This window comes from Fusarium tjaetaba, assembly GCF_013396195.1.
Source record: "Fusarium tjaetaba strain NRRL 66243 chromosome Unknown NRRL66243_c0000063, whole genome shotgun sequence".
NCBI classification, from domain to species: Eukaryota; Fungi; Ascomycota; class Sordariomycetes; order Hypocreales; family Nectriaceae; genus Fusarium; species Fusarium tjaetaba.
The window spans coordinates 456,148-471,260 of NW_023501259.1; the positions used below are offsets into that span (position 1 = coordinate 456,148).

The 15,113-nt window shown below is 49.6% G+C and overlaps 5 protein-coding genes across 5 annotated transcripts; 2 read left to right on the plus strand and 3 right to left on the minus strand.

The window, feature by feature from the left end:
* Positions 1–710: 710 nt before the first annotated feature.
* On the plus strand, positions 711–2,281 carry FTJAE_3335 (uncharacterized protein; the record flags this gene model as incomplete). Its single annotated transcript, XM_037349621.1, has 3 exons — positions 711–1,738; positions 1,798–1,845; positions 1,909–2,281. The coding sequence occupies 3 exons, from the start codon at positions 711–713 to the stop codon at positions 2,279–2,281; spliced, it is 1,449 nt and encodes a 482-aa protein (XP_037209727.1).
* Positions 2,282–2,357: 76 nt separating this feature from the next.
* FTJAE_3336 (CMGC SRPK kinase) lies at positions 2,358–3,817 on the minus strand (the record flags this gene model as incomplete). Its single annotated transcript, XM_037349622.1, has 5 exons — positions 2,358–2,551; positions 2,607–2,749; positions 2,798–3,146; positions 3,200–3,549; positions 3,603–3,817. 5 exons carry the CDS (start codon positions 3,815–3,817, stop codon positions 2,358–2,360), a joined length of 1,251 nt encoding a protein of 416 aa, XP_037209728.1.
* Positions 3,818–5,175: 1,358 nt separating this feature from the next.
* FTJAE_3337 (Ca2+ H+-exchanging vacuolar) lies at positions 5,176–7,156 on the minus strand (the record flags this gene model as incomplete). The annotated part of the gene is made up of 5 exons (XM_037349623.1): positions 5,176–5,215; positions 5,265–6,211; positions 6,259–6,454; positions 6,557–6,962; positions 7,033–7,156. The coding sequence occupies 5 exons, from the start codon at positions 7,154–7,156 to the stop codon at positions 5,176–5,178; spliced, it is 1,713 nt and encodes a 570-aa protein (XP_037209729.1).
* Positions 7,157–8,788: 1,632 nt separating this feature from the next.
* Positions 8,789–9,733, plus strand: FTJAE_3338 (uncharacterized protein; the record flags this gene model as incomplete). The annotated part of the gene is made up of 1 exon (XM_037349624.1): positions 8,789–9,733. The coding sequence occupies one exon, from the start codon at positions 8,789–8,791 to the stop codon at positions 9,731–9,733; it is 945 nt and encodes a 314-aa protein (XP_037209730.1).
* A 979-nt stretch (positions 9,734–10,712) lies between these two features.
* FTJAE_3339 (uncharacterized protein) lies at positions 10,713–13,625 on the minus strand (the record flags this gene model as incomplete). The annotated part of the gene is made up of 3 exons (XM_037349625.1): positions 10,713–12,991; positions 13,054–13,298; positions 13,390–13,625. The coding sequence occupies 3 exons, from the start codon at positions 13,623–13,625 to the stop codon at positions 10,713–10,715; spliced, it is 2,760 nt and encodes a 919-aa protein (XP_037209731.1).
* Positions 13,626–15,113: the final 1,488 nt, after the last annotated feature.

The window sequence follows — 15,113 nt, forward strand, 5'->3', positions numbered from 1 at the left end:
AGACGTTGCGCCCCGTGGAGATCTTGCGGGCCCATGGCTTGGGACTTGACTTGGTGCTTGGCCTTAGGAACTGAACAGCCTGAGAACCGGAAACCCGAGGCAGAGAGAGACATGTGGCTGTAGACTAGAGCTGAACGGACAAGGACAACGCCACGAATGAGCACCCTAATCCCAGTGCCCGGCACATCGGAATTAGCCATTGAGGGTTTAGCCTCTGCTTATTGCTGATTACATCACCTACCAAATCTCGGTGTTATCCCTTTCAGCTCCATTGTGGCACTCTAGCGCTGAAGCTTGTTTTCCCTGGCATGAGCAGAGCATGAGCGTGAGCCCTTGAGGCACAGCCCAAACAGAAGAAGCGGAGGCTCCCTGGGCTTGCTTTGGCTTGCCCTGGTCTTGTCTACCCTGGCTGCTGGGTAAGGTGCTACAGCATACCATCCATCCCGACCGTTCATCGGTACCTAAACTAAATGACTTGGAGGGTAGCGTGAATCGATCAAAAGCCCGTGATCCGCTTCCCCAGATTCACTTCCACGAACCCCTCTCCCTCCATCTCATCCTCCCTAAGGTATTCTGGGATGTACTCTTAAACGGTAGACTAATTAGCTCCCCCTCCCCAACGGATATAAGTCTGCCTGTTGGTCCGGTCGCATCTTTTTTTTTTTTCTCTCTCGTCCTGTTTCTCTGCCCCATCCCTGAAGGCGATCATCATGTATAATGAAACCCAGACCTCGACTGCCGAAGCCCGTCGGCTCAAAAAGCGGGAGCTCGATCGCAAGGCCCAACGCCTGGCGCGAGAGCGCACAAAGAGTCGCATCGCTCAATTGGAGAGCATGGTCGACAATCTTCGACAAGACGACTCTAATGCGCAAATAGCTACCTTGATGGACCAATTAGGCAAGGTCACCAAGGAGAGGGACAATTTATTACAGGTCCTCGACTCGTTAGGCTCCACGATCCGTCGGCACATTGGCGATACCAACAGCGCCACCACCACGAGCGAGCCACGATCAGAGACAAAATCCGAGTCGCCAGCGTATGCTGGGCAATCACAGTCGCAATCGCAATCGCAATCGCAATCAACATCAAACGAACGAATAGTCCCAATCATGACCCAAAGAGCAGCCTCAGAAACAAGCAACTCTACAATACTAGAACTCCCCCTCAACCACAGCCATCCTCCCCCGCACGACCCCTTCTCCTACGACGGCTGGAACTACGCCGTGACGACAGAGCACTACCCAACCTCGATGGCCTTCGACAACTCGATCCTCCCTCCCGCCGGCAACGGCTTCATCCCTATCCAGCCTCTCCTCCCAAACCTGCCCCCAACGCCCGAAGAGGACGACGTCATCATCCCCAAGGCCCCCGTGCTCTGCCACTGCTCCAGTCCGACGAGCTGTGCCTCGGGCTACCACGACAAGCCCAACATCTGGCGCGCCATAAACGAGGTCCTCGTCAAGCCCACAAAGCTCTCGGCTGAGGAGATGGCGATCGAGGAGTACAACGCGGAGGATATACCCGTGCGCGCTATGATTGAGGGCTGGGATAGCATTGAGCGAGCGGGCAAGATGACGCCGACGTGGCGCAAGCTGCGCAGGGCAGATGAGCTGTGCTTTTCAAATTGCCGAGAAACAGAGCGTTTGGCTGCGATGCGCATATGTCATCTGTTGATCACGTATCACGGCGATCCTACGATTGAGAGACGCGCGACTTTACCGCGATGGTACTGGAATAGGTGCGACAAGCCAATTAATTCCCCACGCGAATGAACCAAAAAACTCACAAAATCCACAGACCATCGCAAGCACTACCACATTCATACGGCATTGACTTTTTCGTCTGGTAAGTCCCAACTCAATTCAATTGAACCCGCCAAACCACCACAAAAACTAACCCCACCCGCAGGCCCGGTCTCCGCGAACGCCTCATCTTCTCCCAACACCAATACTGCAACAACTCCTTCTGGGAGCTCCTCCAAACCAACCTAAAGATCCTCTGGACGGACACCTTCCAGGATACATTCTACCACAACGCGCACACGGGCAAATACCACATATCGCCACTTTTCGAGCAGCGCATCCGCGACATCAACGCGTGGACCATGTCGACGGACTTTTTCCAGCACTTTCCCGAGCTGAGCGAGGACATCCCGGCGTATATGGGGATACCGGCTTCCATGGGGGGCGTGCATCCATCTGCTGTTGTGCCGTCGAGTAGGAGGCGGTATGAGGATGATGAGAGCAAAGTACATAAAGGACAGAGGGCAGCTATATGTTAGAGACTCTTCCAATGATAAACGAACGGAATGATGTACAGATTTGGTGTCTGTGATTCTATTGCTTTGATTGTGATTTCTAATCTTGGGCAAAGTCTTTGTAGAGCCATGGATCGTCTAGAAGCTCTTTGGCTGTACTCCGATCCTCGCGGCGCCAGGTGATCATTCTCTTGACAAATCGGATGAATCGCGTTTTTTCCTCGCCAGACATGCATGTGAGCGTGCTATCGAGGTTGAAATTCCTGGGCACACGGCTCGGCCTTTTCAGCTCTCCTTGTCATGCATCAGTAAGCATTACCCCAGCAAGCCATCAAGTACAATCACATACCGCTTTCCTGGTAGAACAAGGTCGATCTCCTCCCTTTGTTTATAAGGTCGTGGGGGGTAGGGCCGAGTAGTGCGCCGATCTGTGCCAAATGGGTCAAGTCATCGTGTGCCGTCCCGTCCCCTAGAGTCAAAGGGCTAAAGAGGCTTTTCCTTTCAAGTAAGTCCCAAAGCTATCATCGTACGATTAGTTACTGTTTGCCCCGCGTGACACGAGAGGTAGACTGTACCATTACCCCAAGGCTCCAGATGTCCGCGGGGTAGCTGTACCCAGAGTTGAGGATGACTTCTGGTGCTCGGTATTTCTCTCCTTGGATCGCACCGTAGTGCAGCTTTCCTGGCGTTGAACGGACAGCAAGATCAAAATCAACGAGCTGAATGATACCCGTTGGTCGAGTAAGCGGTCCGTAGTTGTTTCGAGACAGGTAAATGGTGCGGTCGTCTAACTGCTTCTCTGGCAATGGGTTGTTGTACTCGTCTATGGCGTCCTTTTCAAACATCTTGGCGTCTTCGATTCTTATCATGATGTTGTCGGGTTTAAGATCTGCAAAAAGTCTTATTAATATCGTAGACCTAGCTGCCTATTTATTCGCTTACCTGCATGAATTATATGGCACTCAGTGTGAAGGTAGTCGAGTCCAAGAAGTATCATTTGGAGGAGAATCTTTAAAATGTCCGGAGGGATGACGCCACCAATGTATCTGGAGCAATATAGCCAAAGCGGCTCACGTAGAGGTTCCAACACGAGGCATGGGTGGCTACCATATGGACTCTCAAGAGCAAAAGTGTCGGTGAGTTTTCTAACGAAATGCCATCCATGATGCTTAGGATTCGTTCGGTTGATGTGCTGAAGGATATCGATTTCGTTTTCCGCAGAACGTCGTCTCTTTAAACTCTTGGTTACTTTAACTTTAATTGCGACATACTTCTCTGCAGACCACTTCCATCTAGCTGTGTCAGTATATATCTCAGATCTCATGAACTCAAAATGAAAGTTTACCGGTTCAGATCTCGAGCAAGCCAAACGGTCGAATTGGCTCCATACCCGAGCTTAGTCGCCACCTGATACCTCCCATTCAGCAGCTGTCCCAGCTGAATCGGATAAAACCTCTCCGGACTGTAGTTTGGAGTCTTCTCTTCTTCGATGGGACATGTAAGATCAAGACGTGGGGCTGGTATGGCGCACGGCGGCCATGGTTGGTGGTACAACGCCATGATGCGCCTCGACCTGATCACCCCCTGCGACTCTCTTAGTATAGGAAGCTGAACAAAGCCTGGTATTTCTACTAGCAAACGCCATATCATGCGACGTGACCTCGGAAGTGTTGTCTTGTGTTGGTTTGATGATGACGAGAGCGTGCGTATGCGGCGCCGATAAGCAAAAGTGGGGCGGGTTTGTTCACAGCCAAACTGATTGTTGATTGTTGTTTGACGCCTCCATAAGTCACTGCCAAGACTACGTAGGTAGAGGAAGCCATCGTATATTCGTCCCTGCATAGAACTCTATAGAGATAACGACTAATTTGTGATAGCCACGTCAATACTTGGGATCAAGTAGCCAAAAGTTTATCCATATACTATCGAAATGTAATCACTTCTTCTGTTCATTATTTTCTTGCCTAGGGTATCTACACATGGCTTGTTTGCAACTTTGCCTCGTCACAAGGTCAGTTTTTATGTTGCTGCTTTTGTTCCTTTGTCTTTCCCTGACGCCTTGCAGGTCAGTAGGAGAACAATATGAAGGAATGGTAGCTATTGTAGTGTTATGTCTCGTTAGGATGCCATACGCTTTGACTATCGATTAATCAGTAGTCGTTTTGGCAAACTACAAGAAGCATAAAAGGACATCATCCCAAACGCCAGATTGACCTGTTTACCGTCCCCAAACCTCATCATGTTTCAGCGCCCTTTGAAAAAGACTCTGCATCATCCTCTTGTTTTCATTTACAAGGGCTGCAGGCCTATAAATCATTACACTTGGAGCATCCGTGATGCAGTCGTTGCGAACCCAAAGTTAAAGGGGCCAACACTGTGTTCATTCCGTAAGTGCAAAAGACACATTAGACGACAAAATCGCTGAGCCTCCCTCCCAGAGGTCGACCCCATATCTCTAGAAAAGATCCATCTCTGCGCGTTAACGCGAAGATCCTCAAGGACGACAAGATTCTAACCAGAGTTCACGCATACGAGGATTGTAGGGTCGTATATTCAAGGGATGCTTATAATCGAGCTCAGAGGAAGTTAACAATGGAACTCGATAATGACGGACGTTGGCTAGCTGTTGGTGAAGATGGCAACTTGATAAAGGAAGTTCTGAGGAGAGAAAGACCTGCTTCGAATTGGTGGAAGTCTATAAAGTGGACTCGTCGAGGGAATAAATGAGGCTCAGTTACAACATTTACAATGTGAGCTAGAAGTATGCTTGGATTATAGTTAGTGTTTGGAGTATGATTGTTTTGCTCGATATGAAATTGATCGGGTATCAGTACGAGACAATTGAAGTGAAATTATATGTTTGATGAATCTAAGTCTTGATATTATCATTATCACATTTTCCTTCCTTCCTATGCACTTCATTTTGTCTTGCCATGCGGCTCATAGTACGCACCAAGACTGCAACTTGTTAGCAAACATCTTCTCACCGGGGCCAAAAGCAACTTACGCAATGATAACATAGCAGGCAAACATCAGAGCTCCTTTCAGTCCGATAGCTCTGATGGCAGTGCCCGCACGACTGAGAATCAGCAGGTTGATCAATAAACCCGATCCAACTAATGTCGTAGTTTCGAAGACGTTAAAGGCCATCTCGAGATCCCGGCCAAGCATCCAGGCTATTAGGACCGTCAAAGGCGCTACACAAAGCGCGATCTGAATGGCTGATCCGACAGCAACAGAAATAGCAAGCTCGAGCTTGTTTCTCATCGCAACTGTGACGACGGTCACATATTCGGCAATATTGCCGACTACTGGAAGGATGATCAAGCCGATCAGAGCTTCTGATAGTCCGCCTTCATGAGTGACATCGTCAATCGTCTTGACGAGAAACTCTGCGTTCATTGACATCAGCGCCGATGAGACAAACAGAACCGTAACAGCAGCTACAGTGCCGCTCGTACTAGAAGGATGTGAAGGATGACCCGGTACTTCCGGCCGTTCCATAATAGTAGTTCTCGACTGGGCACTCCCAACCGAAAGGTCCCGCATCTCCGACCCATGAAACTCCGTCCTCGAACCAGAACGCGAATGTGATCGTGAGTTCCCTCTCGACCGATGCGACAAATTAGCACGAGTCGTTTCTCTCTTTCCCCGCTCCTCCTCAGCTTCCGCTACGCTCATCGTATCAAGCGTCGTGCTCCTCGCACGCGTCGGAACTTCCTGGTCCGCAAATCGAATAAGTCTCGCACTGTGAGACGTCGAACCCTGGTTTCGTCGGTGTTCTGTGTGTAGTGGCTGTAGTGGAATTGCTGGTGCTTCGACATGCTTGGGTCTCATCTCATACGCGAAATACACGATGTAGATGACGAGCACTACTAGTGATGAAGCGCGGCTCATACTCAATGCGGCTTCGCTCTTCTTTCCCTTCATGTGAAAAGTGTAGTCAAATGCCGTCTTTTCAAGTTAGTTGTTTGTAAGAGTAAGAGAATGAGTGCACTTACGGGGATGAGAATGACGAATACTGAGACGAAGAGGAGAGCGGCTAGGAGCTCAGACTCTTCCATGCTGCTGTGAGGGTCGATGTTGGACATGCTGCTTGCAAAAAGCGCAGAGCCCAAGATGAGAAGAAGGTTCACGAGAACACTACCTAAAATCGAAGCTTGAACGATGCGAATATGGTTATTCACCAGTGCAACGCTGTAAAAGTCAGTTCTCAGCCTCACTAACTCAATCTCATTTCAACTCACACCCTGCATCAGTTAGCAAAAATCTCTCTCAAAATCTCACAGCAAAACTCACAAGATAATCAATTCAACAAGATTTCCAAGCGTAATGTTCAACAGCGCACCGATGGTATCTCCCGCATCAGCAGCAATACGCTCCGTCGCCTCCGTCAGCATCACAGAGAGCGGGACGATAGCAATCGCATTCGTCATGAAAATCGCAAGAGGATTAATTTGGAACGAATGCGCGGCCAATCCAATCGGTACAAAAACAAGCAACCAATTCAATCTCGATGCAGCGACTGTTGATCGAATCTGACCGAAAAATGAGACTCCCTCATGGTGGCTGCTAAAGTCGAACTGCGTACGGTCAAGAGGCGGTGACTGCGTTTCCAAATCATTCGAGTTCGAAATTCCAAGCTGCTGATATCGAACGCCATCTCCTAAACGCGATGATGCACGAAGCGCTCGCTTCATGGTATCTTTTTCTCACAATCAGTTTTCTCCGTCATTTCCGATATCTCGTCTAAAAAAAGGGGGCTATGCGCGCACCTCGTATACTGAAATCAATACCATGGTGATTCAGCGGGTCAGGCGCGTCATCTTCATCTTCGCTCGCACTAGACGGTGAGCAGTCATTGTATCTGGTAGTCTCCGTAGCGAGGGAGGGACTCATTGAGGGTGGAAAGACAAAAAGTATGTGTGAAAAGGATGGAATCAAGAATGTGAGTGAGAAAGGGGGGCCCTCATAATTTAAAAGGAGGCCTCGCGATAATTTGATCGCTAAAGAACGCCGCTAATGAGCACTGTTGTCAATTTACCCCTGATTTCTTAGGCTGGGTACTTGGCGACGATAATCCCCAAAATTCCTACGGATACCGCCCTTGTTTTTAATTGATTGTTAACATTGAGGAGGGGAGGGGGGACCCCCAGTGGATAAGGATAAGGGTAAAGTAGCGAGCGAATTTTTAGCGTCACGAGCGAGATCTGTCTGTCTGCATACAGCAGCGCCTCTGCGCCATTTATTCCATTCGTCTACCCTTTTAGCCTGTGACTTTACACAATATCTTGTTTTTTTTTTTCACTTTCAGATCGTTCTATCGAGCTTCTAGCCTCAAAGGGAGGGGGAGAAAACGCCCCCTGGTCAAACTCTCGCGGGAGATGACGGTGCCCCGCATGGAGGGTCCAGGGAAGCTAAGGTTGAGCATTGACGAGGTAAATCGTAATTAAAATCTGGTTAAAACCGAGGGGCTCTGACGCTTTGGCTGTATCAAGGTGAAGCGTGAGTTGTAGCAAGAGAATAATGCTGATTTTGAGGATCGTGAAGATCAACAGGCGTGAGAGAGAAATTGATAGTGGTTGAGCCGCTGGAATTAAGCATTTGCCAAGGCTCTTGTGACGCAGCCTCAATGCTTACTTTGCTTTGCTTTACTTTGCTTCTGTTGGTCCATGTTTCAAGCAGCGACTGCACTGTTATCTTATCTCGCATGGAGATGGAACATGGCTGAATTTGATGTCATTGATCTGCGAATTGGTTGATCTGGTCATATCTGATCAAGTCAGTGTTTCATGTCGACACCGATTGCCACGATACCCTCATGGTGCAATCGTGCACCCTATTTCCGATACGCAGCATTCTCGACCGTTCACATTCGTTTTGTCGCTGGAGACGCAGACATAACTGACGATGTTAAAATAAAGTAGATAAGTTCATATACTGTAAGCATATATTTTCAACGCTCTAGTAATCGTTGATTGGCTGATAAGCACAACAACGCGACCCTGTCCTTGCAAACTCACTTTCTACAGATGACAAACCATAATCTCAAAACCAAACTCCTCCGAACTCTGTTTTATCACATGACTGAATATCCTTCAAAAGGTCCATAAAGCCACCTCACGACAGTCCCCTCTATCAAAGTCAGATGAGGAGAAATCACAAGTCGATTACGTAGACGACTCCACAAAAGCCAAGCAAACAACGCATCCTCTCGGACAATTTTCGCAGTCCGATATCTCACTACAATCCTAAAATGATATGGCATGTCAGTCTTGGATCATCGATTAGTTGACGTCTGTGGCGACTTCAACACTCTGGCAAACCCCGATGGATCTTCTCTCTACAGACCAAGACTAACCTCGATATCGGACAATGTAGAATGCCGAAATTTATGATGAGAAGGCCGGTTCCGATAATCGGTAAAGTCAAAATCACAGAAGCAATAACTATATAAGCTCCAATACATGGTTTCTGTTAGGTCTCATCTAAACAACTCATCTCGTATATTCAACACCAGAAACACGCGTCATGTCTCCCGTCAAAGCCATCATCTTCGGCGCAACCGGCGCAGTCGGTCGTGCAGCAGCCCTAGAAGCCCAATCCCGCGGTGCAAAAGTCACACTCGCCATGCGCAACATCAAAAAGCCCATCCCAGGCTTCACCCCAGACCTTGAGAAGAAACTAGGCTTCACCCGCGTCCAAGCCGATCTCTCAGACCCCAAGTCCATCGAGCGCGCCGTCTCTGAATCAGGAGCCACAGTAGCTTTTTCATACATACTCTTTGAAGCAGAAGATGGCCTTTTAGAAACGTACAAGGCTATGAAGAGGGCTGGTATCTCGCACGTTGTCCTGCTTTCTTCGTTTTGTGTTACGGAGAATGGAGGGGCTAAAACTTCTTCTGAAGCAGAGGAGATACTAGCTGTTGTTCATGGAAAAGCTGAACTTGCGCTTGCGGAAAGTGGTATTGCTTTTACTGTTATACGACCTGCGTATTTCGCGAGTAATATTCAGATGCTGGAGGATTGGGAAGAGGTCAAGTCTGGACAGCTTGAGTTGGCACATCCCGACGCACCATTCGATTATCTCGCCCCCGAAGACGTCGGCGCTCTCGCAGGTGCAAGAGTCGCTGCAACACCACCCTCTGGAGAATTAATCATATCGCAATGCGGACCAGAATTGCTCTCCCAGCGCGCAGCGTGGAAAATTGTCAGTGAAGGTCTGGGTATGGATATCAGCATTAAGGAGATCAACAGTGATGAACACAGAGAGAAACTCAGATCGAGAGGTTTCCCAGAGCCGATGGTCAAATCTGCTGTTGAGAGATTATCAGATCTTGCGCGTGATCCAGCGAGTTTATATGAGCCGGAGACGTATAAAGAAGCGTCGATGAATTTTAGGAAGTACACGGGCAGACAGCCTACTACATTCAAGGCATGGATTGATAAGCACAGAGAGGAACTTTTAGCGAACTAGATTCAGATACAATACTATAAATACATTCCAAACCTTAGACATTGAGATAGTTTTAACCCTTGTCCGTCAACACCATAAACTTAGCGTGCAACCAAGCTAATCTCACAACCTTATCTGATATCACCATCACAAACTCAACCAATCAAGCCTCAGCCAAAAAGATCTAACGCCCAAGCCCCTTCCTGTCAGCAATCTGCTACAAACCTCAAGTGGTCAATGCAGTGAAACGCGCTCAAGCCTCCAGGTGTCAATGATCCGTATCACAAAATTGAACTACAACACATAGTGCGACGAAACATTGATCCTTCAGGTGCAGACCGCCTCACCGCTTGGTTTCACAGCGTTACATAGAGGACTTGTCACATCCCTACCCCAGTAAAGATTAACTTGCGAAAATACGGGCCTGTACTCTGTAAACTTTACCCCTTGAACGTCACGCGAGCATCACCACCAAAGCACATCACGAACATTAAAGTAAAGGTAGTCAAGTATGCATTGGTTCAAAAAGAAACCTCTAGACGCTTATACACAAATGATCCAAGAAAGTAATACCCCCAAAAAGGTGAAACCATGCCATAGCGACCGTGAACACAGTCCCCATTCCCCCTTCCGCCGAAAACTCCGAGTTAGATAAAACTTTCAAGCCTGGGTTATTCAAAGAAAAAATGATGACATGGACTGTCTTTATCCGACCCGTTTTTCCCCTTTCTATCACGCATCGTATCGTCGCCCTTTTTACAAAGAGAAAAAGTTATATCGAAAAAAGAAAAAAGGAATTATTATTTTTCGCTGTTCCAAGATTCGAGAGTGTAGACACCCCCACGTCTTCAATCCATCCGGGGATGAAGAAACTGAGGGGGGTTGTTCTGTCGTGATGCTTGATGATGCAAATGTGTGTTGAAAGATGACACACGATTTAAGCAAAGGTTTGGTTCCCAAAAACGCCGGTTTGATGCAGATATATAAAAAATGGACATGTCTATGCGGACAGAGAGTGGTAGCGCCAGAGCCGTTGGCGCTCCAGGGCCCACCATTGGGCTATGGGTATGGCTTCGTTGGCCCACTGTGCGGCTTCGTCGCCAAAGGCAGAACGGACTTCTGTTTCGAGCTCTTCGGGTGACCATGCAGCTACGGGTTTGAGCTCCATGGGGTCGTTGACGGCGTCGGTGACTCGGTATTCGATGACCTTGTTGAGGGGGATGACCAGACGCCAGGGGACGTCGGCGGAGGTGACGCCGAGCATGCCAGCGCCTGAGTTGACGACGGAGAAGGTCCAGGCTCGTCGGTCGCCGTCGGTCTTCTTGTAGGGTCGGATGAGGGATTGACCTTCATAGTCTTGGACGAGGTCGGAGGCGATGTGGGTGTCCTTCTCGTTAAGGGAACCGCTATTGATGAGGAGGTCGAGGATCGTTGGGAGGATAGAGATGGTGGTGGTGTTGGCGTCGTATTGGACTCGAGGGAGGTGGGGGTGTCGGAAGGTTAGGCCGACTCGATAGTTGGAGATGAACTGGTTCTCGTACGTGCCCTCCTTACCAGCGCCGTCGTCCTTGAAAGAGTGACCGTGATCACCGGCGAAGACGACGAGGGTCTCGTTGGCGATGCCTTGGTCGTCGAGGAGGTTCATAAAGCTGGCCATCCAGCCATCGTGCCAGCGGAGAGTGTTCAAGTACCTGTTGAAGTTGTCGTGCACCTTGTTCATGCCGGTGTGAGAAACGTAATCGTAGTAGGGAACACCCTCGGGAAGACCCCAAGCATGGTGGGTAGTGCTGGTGAAGTGAGTCAACCACATGCGCTGGTTGTTGGCGGTCGTGTTGGTAATGAAGTCTTGAAGATGAGGCATAAGGATGGGCTCGGGGTAGGCAAAGTAGTTGATCTTCTTGCCCAGGACGTCCGACTCATTGAAGCGCCAGTGGTGCTCAAGCTGCTTCTTGGTGATGATGTGCTGGAAGCCAAGCTTGGCGTCGAACTTCTCTTGACGATCATACTCCTCAATCTCAGCCTCGAAAAGGGCAGTCTTCCACTGCAAATCGCGGAAATCGGCATCGTCAGAAGATGTGTTGGTCTTGACCTTATTGAGCATGCTGAGAATCTGGGGAAGACAAGGTTGGTAGCTGTCGGTGTCGGCCTCGACGAATTTCTCAACAGGCATGGGATAAGCTCCGCAGTGATTGGCGCAGTAGCTTTTGGTTGACATTGTGGCGGCGGTGTAGGCGGTCGCGACATTGATGCCACCGAAGCCTTCCTCCGCTTGATCGTGCCATGTGTAGTTGGGCTTCGCGTACGGCTTGCCGTTCTTGTCGGTGAACCCTTGCTTCAGGCCAGTGATCTTCTCAATGTGAGGCATCATCCATGACAATCGCTCGTTGGCCGCTTCCTTCTCCTTGTCGCTCTTGTTGAGATCCATGATCAGGCTGTGAGTATGGGAGCCTTGCTGCAGAGGCCAGAAGTCTGCACGCAGACTCTCCATAAGGATGAAGACAACATGCTTGATCTTGACGTCGCCATTACCAAGCGCTTCCTTGAGTGTAGGTAGAATATCGGTATCGAGGTTGGTAATCTTCAATGGGTCCTGGACGGGGTTGTAGTAGGGATCCTTCTCTTGCAGCGAGACTTGGGGACACTTGTGTTCAGAAATGATAGTGCTACCCTTGCTAAGTGAACCGTGGTAACCGTTCTTGAAGCGCTTAGGATCAAATCGGAAAAAGCCACGGGGCAGGTCTCCCTTCTCGGGCAACCAATCGACAGTGTGATTTCGGTACGCCTCACCAAGAGGGCTCATATCCTTGTTGACCAAAGGCGCCCAGCCCCTAAAGTATTCGCCATCAGGTTGTTTCCATGTCGAATTGTTGATCAAGTCGGGGAACGGGAAAGCGTTCTGAATTAAGCTTCGCTGCGCTTGGCAGAAATCGGGCTCGGGAGCAAAAACATCGAGCATCGAAACAGGGAGCGTGATTGACAACAGATCGTACGGCTTGGCAGGTCGGAAAATCAGTGTAAGCATGAGGAAAAGAGCTACAGCAATTTTCCACAGCCACGAGAAGAATGGGATTCGCGCAAAGAATCGGGCAATCTTGCCTCGAACGGTGGCAAGCTTCTCTCCGCCCGCACGCGGGGGGTTTTCGGCGCTGGATCGGAAATCCTCATCCATCGAGTATGTATCGGTCGATTCGAGATCGGTATCGGCATTTTTGAGGGCTGAGTATCTACCGCGCTGGATACCAGGGATTCGCACGCGAAAGCTTCGGAAGTAGGAATAGACTAGCGGGTGAAGCAAAAAGTTAGCGGGCGGGCGAGAAACAGCCGACATCGCAGACACGAACCTGAGAGGATGCTTTCGCCAATTGCGCCGACAAATGCGCCAAATGCGCGGTAGAAGAACCCATGGATGGGCATGGCGATAATGAGCAGAACAATTCCGCAAGCTATCACGGCCTCGCTGCCGCTGAAAAGCACCTTGAGACCCTCCTTGCTTGTAGCGTAAGCTGTCGCATCGCGCCAATCGAGCTCTCCACCAGTCTTGACGAAGAATCCAAGCTGCGATGCCGAGCCGCCGATCGAGATAAGTCTGCCAAGTCGGATAAATGTCAGTATGCAGGTTCATCTCATCTCAAAAGTTTGGGGCCATCGCAATCGATCGCCGAGAAAAAATGACATACGTAGCAATGGTACCAAACAAACACCCGATCCAAGCCCACGGTGTCTTGGACTGGCTCAAAAACAGCCTCGCTATGCATATCGCTAACAGGTCGAAGAGGAAGAAGGTCGGTAGGTATAGGAAGAAGGCCGAGGCGGGCACCGTGAAGAAATGTGTCCACAGATGTAGCAGCTTGCTGGCGATTACCGAGACGAAGAAGACGCCGAAAACGTAGGATACCGAGAAGAGGAAACACATGTTGCCTGGGCTCGTTGCGCGGTCTGTTCGTTGAAAAGAGACTCAGACGCAGTGGCCGCTTCGCTGATTGTTGAAAGGAGGGAGGGCGGGCGGCGCGCACGAGAGCGAAAACAACGACGATGTTGATTAGAGGTTTAGTAAATGGGGGCGGAAAGGAGAGAAGGAAAAAAAGGGAAGGGAGGGAAGGGATCGGGAAAAGATGAAGAAAAATGATGGAAATAAAACAGAGCCAAGAAGTCTCGTCTGTCTCCCCCCAAACTAAAGTTAGTTAATGACTGACAGGGCCGAGGTGTAGGTAGAGCGTGTGTCGTGTGTCGCAATAGACGGGAACAAGCTTAGTCTGGAACTTGGGCGATTTCTGCATTCACCTTCCTTTCCAATGAGCGGGAGAATGTGGGGTAGACACCATCAAAAAAAACATGCCTGCAGAGTCAGACCCAAGAGCTCGAGGCCAAATAAGAAAGGGGTCGCGTGTTCAGGGGTCTGTGGCACTTCCAAAAGTAGCTCATTAGCTCCTCGGCCGCCAGATTATTAGGGGCTCGTTTTAGCAGGGTACAGCCCCGCCAATGGTTAGGTAGGTTTTTATTTTTCTAGGGAATCCCAGGGTCGCAACGTGGCTAATGCTGTCGGTACTGTACAAAAAAGCTTGGTTCGTCAAAGCTATCTTGTCCTCATGGTGTGCAATGCACTGCAGTTGGCGGAACAAATTGACCGGCTGATATCACACAATTATGGCGCATCTCTTTTGGTCAGCATGCAGTCACCGCTGATGGGCTTGATACTCAGAAGAGCATTGTTGTGTTTCCAATGCTACGCCACTCGACAACGCCCAAGCATCCATGGCGTGCATGCCATGGGCCGCCGGGGCCGTAACAATGCTCTTCCGGGGTGGGGTAGACAGGCTGTTTGTGGTAATTACTGCGTGGCACGAGTCCTTTGGGGGAGTAGAGTTACTGGGCTGAAGGTATTTTGCACCACGAACCAAGCGCCGATGGAATAATCTGCATGCACCGCCACCACTCTGCAGCAGTGGTTTACATCCATTGCCTTGATTTGGGATGTTCTTTTGAGCGGGGGTGATTGATTATTTGGCAATACGCCTCCCGGACTGTTTCGATCTTCGATTGGGATCGTCTTTTTGAGGGATTGCACTGGATTATCAATCCTGTCTACCGCGGCTACAGGATTAAAAACATGGAATGCTTGGCACAGTAAGCATAAACTAGATCCTTCAGCCCTTCATAATCCGTCATCATATTACCGGAACCCGTCTGGCTGCGGGATCGACCGTTGCGATTGCATACCTCCCTCCTTTCACAGGCTGCAAGCTACAGTTTCATTATGTGCTCACCGATGGATGAATCCTTTGACGTCTCTCCATTTTACGGCCCTGGCAATATAACTGGCCGTGTCGTATATCCCTTCCCCCCCAGGGCTGACTCGTTTTGGGAGTTGAGAGAGTTCGCAGCGGGTCCCAGTCCGTGTCGG